The following is a 7,287-nucleotide window of genomic DNA, read 5'->3' on the forward strand; positions in this document are numbered from 1 at the left end:
TTGATTCTGTATGTTTGCTCCAATAGAAATATTCGCTCCAATTTGAATTATCCAGACGCCCCACACCATTAAAAGAGACAACGCGCTAGGTGTGTTTTTAAATTACATCAAACCAATTCATCAAAGGTATTTTTAATGGTTTTCTTGCGATAAATAGAAACTGGAAGCAAGGGAGCTGATTAAAACTTTGCTAGGCAGAACAAATTGACATACATTACGCTCGCAGGGCAAATGTTTTCCCTTGAAACAGTATCTGGTGACGATTGCCTTAAAATTCGTAAGACATGGGACAATAAAAAATTGAAACAATAAGAAATCCTTTTAAGGGTACCGTAGACTGCCATGACCTATATATATCTACTAACAATTAAATTAGGTTTCTAGGAAAATCAAAAGTTTTATGTCTAAAGTATTGCGAGAAAGACGTAGAAAACTTGGTAAATGGGCTATTTTTCTAGCAAACCATTACGCATTTGTTGTTTCATGTATATATTTATATATAAATGCTGCCCATCTCAACGTCATTTTTGTATGCGGTTTAGGGTAAAGCATACTGCCTAATCTCTTCAAGGTTATTCAAACAGTATTCCAAGGTGTGCGATTCACAATTGGGTTTTCTTATGGGCAGTTACCACACAAAAACACACATGCAAATAGACATGCTCTGCTATCTAAAATAGCCCCAGGTTATATAAAAGCTCTCAAACGACTATACTCTGTAAACACTTAATATCAATAAAACTGACGTAGGGAGCCTCCCAGAAAAGAGTTGAACTCATAACTTGCATTTACAACTTTCTGGCAAAAGTACTATATGACTTTAAATGCGCGGGCGTAAAACATAATAAATTGGATGATCTACAAGTCATCCAACAACAACTTCGAGGAAGGTGTGTTTCAATGATCTTAGCCGCTTTTACTCTCAACCTGTGGCCAGATGTTTATGATAATTGGTCTGGAATCAGACGGCGTGATATCATTAGCCTGTCGGTGCCCTGGCAAATCAATCTTTGTTATTTCAGTTGTATTTCCATGAATAACTGGGCTATTTATCACGACAACTTGTCTCCCTCCACCATCTATAATAACAGGCGGTAGCTTTTGTTTTTCCGAGCTGTTACTAACTAGGCCATTCTCAGCAATGGTAGAGAAGTTGTTATTTGTACTTTGGACAGCATCGAGGCACAACGAAACTACGTCGGTAATCTGTGAATCTCCCGACTGTAAAGAAATTTTATCATTTGCTTGGTCACTAGAAGTAACTTCTGGAACAAATGCCGATGATGAATTGTGTATGTAATTGTTTGGAAAACTAGATAGTACATCATCTTTAGAAGAATGGCCCTGCCCCTTAAGTAGCGATATAACTTCTTTCTCAAGTAAAGTATCTATAATGCCATTGGTTGTTGGCTGAACTGACTCAGTGGTTGGAATGCAATCAGAAGTCTGGGTACTGCCTGTTACCATCAATGTCCCTTGAGTAGTTGTTGTACTAGTCCCTTGGGCAAGAACATTTGGTGCTAATTGATACTGACTGAACGTTTTTGAGAACACTTGCTCTACACGGCTGTCAATGACACTCTGACTAAAATTCAAAGCATCAACGTTACTTTTCTCTGCTAAAGAAACAATATCTATGCAGCCAACACTGCCAACCTCGGATCCATTCCGCCCATCAGTTTTAACATCAGCAATATCGTTCAAGCTGCTCAAGTACGAAAAGCCATCCTGAGATGAGAGAACATCAATTGTTATATCACTAGACACCTTGTGGTTGACAGGGACCTCTCCAATGGATATTGCATTAGGTATTGGGACCAATGAAGTTGTGATTCCAGAGTTTTCTGACATTAAGCCTTGATCTACTGTCCTGATGTCGCTCTCAAAGCTATCGGCATTTGCTAAAGAGGTATCGGTAAAGAAACTTCCCTCCTGGACAAAACCTGCAAGCAGTGACAGAGCAAGCAGCTCTTGAGGAATCACATCGAGATTTTCTTGAAAGTTTGCGCTCGAGCGAATGTCTAGGATAACATCATGCTCGTTGCCAACACTATGTACGCTTGTGATAGTTGATGTTCCACTGACACAAATGGCGTTACAAGATGAATCTGGAGTGAACTCGCTTTTGAAATGGTGTGCTACTGGACCCGAAAATAGGCCCGATGAATTTTCATCCAGTTCACTGTTTACATCCTGGCTTGAGTCAAAATCTGTTTTTTCCAGCTTTTTGAAATGGATCTGTTGGTGTGACTTCAATGCAAATTTTGTACTAAATGACTTCTCGCAGCCACCAGCTTTACATTCAAAGGGTTTTTCACCGGTGTGCTTACGAGTATGAATTTTAAGATGGTGAGAGGCCGTGAAAGTCTGCCCACAATTTTCTATAACGCATCTATAAGGTCGCTCTCCTGAATGTGTTCTTTCGTGCTTTTGTAAGTCGCTCTTGGTAGTAAACCCTTTGTTGCAGTTATCAAATGTACAGTCAAAAGTATCTCCATTGTGTATTCGCATATGGGCTCGCAATCTGTATCTTGTATTAAATTTCTTCTCACACCCATCACTTTCACATTGATACGGCCTTTCCTTTGTGTGGATTCTGTGGTGTATTTTGTAGCTATATGATGATACAAACGATTTTTCACAACCATCGTATTCACATCTGTAGCTGAAGTCACCATTGTGTATCCTCAGGTGTGTTTTCAAATTCCCTTTTGTTTTGTATATACGGTTGCAACCCTGGTAAGTACATGGGAACTTCTTATCACCATTTCCACTTTCAGAAGACATCCTTGATTAACCCTGCAAAAATTTATTTCCATATTTCAACATTGAATTGTTTAAATCTATTTCAAGATGGAAAGAACTGATTTCTCTTCTTTTTAATACCAAAAAGAGCGTGAACCGTTAGCTCTCATTACGTTTATAATAAAATCAACATCAAACACGAACCTTTGCTTAGCTTATTGCTGAAGATAAAAGACTGAACTTGAAAGAGAGTTCATTGGTAAATTTGAGTACTGATTTTCAGATTATTATGAAAGGAAGCTCGAGCAATACAGCCCTGATTCTTCTTTGCCATATTGCTTAGGCCATATGCTTAAGCATGCTAAATTTACAAAATAGCCTTAAGTGGTGACAGTCCATGAAAATGACAGGTACACAGGATAACAAAATTCAAATATTCCATTCGAAACCCAGCTAATCATACTGGCATCCTCTTTCGACCTAATCCATCTCCCTTCTGGCATCGTCATTCTCAACTATTGTGATTGCATTTAAAACGTTGAAACTGCTTAAACATTTTCATTCAAGACAATCCTAATACCTCGCTTAATGAAACTATTGAAATAAGCATTGATTTACTTCTTAATGAATGCGAGGCTATCAAACATTGTATGCCCTTTCAGCCTCTCAGTTTCGCGATCTTTTTCACTCTGGCTGTGAAAGATAAAATAAGAATGCTCCTTAGAATGCAAACTCAACATGCTTCAGGGTCATCTGGATTTTGGACAATTGTAGATAAATGTAAATTCACATGTTGTCAGAACCACATTCTTAAAAGCAACATGGTGACAATGGTAGGCTAACAGGTGATGCGAATTCATTTAACTTTCCCGACATTAGGACTTTGTCACATTTGAGATATTTTGTCCTATCTCAAGGGAATCCATCGCGTTACGTTAAATAGATTAAAACATAACAATGACACCAAGTAATTGATCAAAACCATCATTCTTTTCTAAAGTATTTAATTCTTATTCTAAAGAGTAGGGTTTCAAGGTAGATAAATTGCTGCAATGAGTGCATTTTCTACAAACTGGAATAATCAAAAGTCATAAATTTCCCCTCCTTCAGATGGTGCCCCCAAAGGGAGGTGGCTTCAGACTATACTTAAGCCTGATTTACACGAGACGAATTTTTTCGTGCGAAGCGAATTTTTCGCCGCGAATGCGCTAAAAATATGCGCAGAAGTGGAGATTAGGAAAATTCGCAGCGAATTCGCAGCGAATAATTCGCTGCGAAAAAGTAGAAACCATTCCTACTTTTTCGCTGCGAATTTTTTCGCCTTGTAAAATAAACCAATCAGAACAGCAATTGAAGACATCTGACACGAACCCAAAGGAAGGGCTAGGCCGAATGGTGCTACGCAATGTAAACATATCTAATTCAAAAGTATACAAAATGACAGAAAACTACGCAATGGTTCAAACAACAACATGGGTGAAGAATGAATAACCTATGACTAGGCCTAAACAATGCTGGGAAAATCCCGCACCTATAACATAAACAATGGAATGGGACGTTTCTAGCAACAGGCGCCGTTGGTGCAATAAACGATAAAAGCTCCTCATATGTAGTTGGCGACATTCGAAAGTATTTATTCCTGGTCATGTAAGCGTAAGTCCCTTACCAAAAGATGAAACTCCCCCTTCTGTAGACGTTCTGAATAAACTTTTCGAACCAAGTACCCCTTTCTTTGCTTTTTTGCTCGCTTTTTTTTAATAACAACAATCTTCGAACAGACGCCATTTCATTTTGCATTATTCGCGGCGAATTCGCAAAAGAAATTCTGCCAGTGGAAATTGAACTTCGAATTCGCAGCGAATTCGCAGGCGAAAAATTCGTGGCGAAAAATTCGCTTCGCGCGAAAAATTCGTCTCGTGTAAATCAGGCTTTATATGTTGCTTTAGACTGCTTAGACTGACTTAAGACTTATCAAATCAAATTTTCAATATAATATAAACAGAGCAGGAATAAACAGAGCGGGTTTTAAAAACGGGTCAACATTCAAAAAAAATTTAAAAAAATTACGATTGTTTTTACATTGACATTAGTACATTGATCAAAGAATCATAAAAACAACAAAATTGAACTTTAAATAATGTCTAATGAGACGCTGGCAGATTTTCAAAAATTAAAAAAGGAGGCAGAGGGTGCCTTTGATTTTTATCTCAGAGAAGTCTTGGCAACCTGGCACTGAACACCCCCCTCACGAAATTTTTTTAGTCCAACACCTGTTTGGCAAGTTTGTCTTCATTAGATAAAATCAGATTGAATAAAATCAAATTAGCATAGGGTCATAAATCCCAGGGGGATGGGGGGCTGGACCGCTCAAAATATATCTGGAGCAAAACAACTTTGTTCGAGAAATTTTTGTCATTTCCTTGTGAAGAAATGGAATCTATGGTAGCTGGGTTAGAACTAAACAAAGTTTGTCCACGTTATTGCACCAAACCTCAGCCACTAGGTCATGGTGTCAAGCTCAAGGTGACTATTTCTGATGGCCTTTATTTATGTAAGCAGAGCTGTGTTGAGTCTGTGACTGTGTCTAAGAGCAGTTATTTTGTTTATACCGTATTAGATGAGCAAGGAGAACTCAATCAAGCACAATACTCTTTGTCTGTCACAAGATTGACTGTCTTTTAGTGTTATTTATCTAGACCTCCATAATAGCTCCTTGGTTCTAACTGCACATATAGTGCCATGAAATATCATTGACACAAGAAAAACATAGAAATTCCTAAATTTGCTTTTAGATGTAGCTAGAAAAAACTGCCAAAAAACAAAGAGGCAAAAAAGAAAATTAATTGTAAAAGCACAATGTCAATCAAGAACTATATTTGCATCTTAAAGTGATAGGGCCAATAACTACTTCCTTTATAAGAATACTGAAATTTTGCCTGGCCTTTACATTCTTAAGAAATTTTCTTATATGAGCCTGATTAAATTCTTCAATTATTCTTATTTTTGAAAATCTGTGATGGTTTCAGGAAAATATCATTGCTCTTGAGTGGAAAACATGATTTTAAAAATTGTGAAATGTTAGTATTGCAAATCTATTTTGTGAACATTCCATAAAAAGGAACTGCTAAAAAATATTACAGAAACATGCGATTTTAGGCTGAGTAATATTCTTATGATATTCTTAAGAACTGGATGATTCTGAGCCTGAATATTCTTATAAAGATGTATTATAAACAGAGACAGCAGAGCCGAAAACTATTCAATAAAGCACCTGATGGATGCAAGTTTTGATTGCACAATGGAAATGGTATTCCAATCCTTTATTATTTGCAGTCATAAAAATGTTCAAAAACCGAAAGTTCCCAAGAGAAACCTTTTTCAGTCCTCTACATGTCCCTTACAAAGTGGCTCCTTGTGAATAAAAAAGATGTTATCAATCCAATTATAAAAAAGTTGTTTAAAGAAATAAAGAATATCTGTAAATCCCTCTTATTGAGCTAAAAAGATCTTAGTAAATGAATAACACTGATTATTGTTGTTCAGTTCATTTATCCTTAAACTGGGGTCATAATGCCTAACATAAATTGCTTGGTGGTACCATGGCCCACTGCACACTCTATATTCTTTCATACTGTGGATCTGTTCAGTCTATATACATTTATTTATGCATTGACTGGGTAGAGTGCAAGATGTTAAGATGCCAACACAACAACAGTGGAAACAAATGAACTGCACACATAGCAAGCGGAAGTCATAAATATAGAAAGAAGCAGATACAAACTATTAATACAATAAGTAAAATTATTTGTTTGATCAAAACAAGAAAATTGTCTCTGCACCCACCAGATATTGCCCACATGGAGTTTTAAGGGCAGTCTGCAGTTTCTAATTAATAAAAATTATTTGTGACAAAATGGAAGTGAATATATCACAGACATGCTTTGTGTGACAAAAAGACAGGCTTTTGTTTTTTATGATTTATAATCGTAAAATTTCAAGTTTAAACTAGATTGCTCTACCGTTGTAACCATGATATTTTGATTAATTTCTAAGCAGGTTACAACCTAAAGGTGCCTATTTTTCATGCGGGCTGGGAAAAAATCATGGAGGATTCGCAGCAGAGAATTAAGTACCGGCCATATTTAACCTGTGCTCCACCATTCTTTAGCAACTTATAATCCTCACTCTAAGTATATTCTCCAATTAAGTAACTATCATTATTTACAGCAATAAGTATCCCTAACATGAAGGTTTTCTGAACCGTGTGGATTTTTAGGATATATTTAGGCCAAAACAAAATCGTTTTTTTATTATTAGTTTGTGTTTATCAGTTGCACGATATTTCAGCATTAATCAACTTATCTTGTAATACTTTATAAAATGTCAAAATTCTCAGAAGGTCAAATTTAATTACCTTGGGCTTCTGAGAACTTCAATGCATTTTCTACTCAACATCGACTATCTTCAGATATGAAGGTGCCTTTCAAAGTATGACCTCGCATTCGTCGGACCCTGGAAAGGCTTCTGATGTTTCGAGGCTGG

At 36.8% G+C, this 7,287-nt stretch overlaps 1 protein-coding gene across 1 annotated transcript; it reads right to left on the reverse strand.

Annotated features, from left to right (window-relative positions):
• Positions 1-316: 316 nt before the first annotated feature.
• LOC135685717 (uncharacterized) lies at positions 317-7,287 on the reverse strand. The gene is made up of 2 exons (XM_065201760.2): positions 7,160-7,287; positions 317-2,799 (listed from the first exon to the last, which is right to left on the reverse strand). The coding sequence occupies exon 2, from the start codon at positions 2,785-2,787 to the stop codon at positions 907-909; it is 1,881 nt and encodes a 626-aa protein (XP_065057832.1). The 5' UTR covers positions 2,788-2,799; positions 7,160-7,287; the 3' UTR covers positions 317-906.

Source organism: Rhopilema esculentum, chromosome 15 (assembly GCF_057945365.1).
Source record: "Rhopilema esculentum isolate cy_ngs chromosome 15, ASM5794536v1, whole genome shotgun sequence".
Taxonomy (NCBI): Eukaryota; Metazoa; Cnidaria; class Scyphozoa; order Rhizostomeae; family Rhizostomatidae; genus Rhopilema; species Rhopilema esculentum.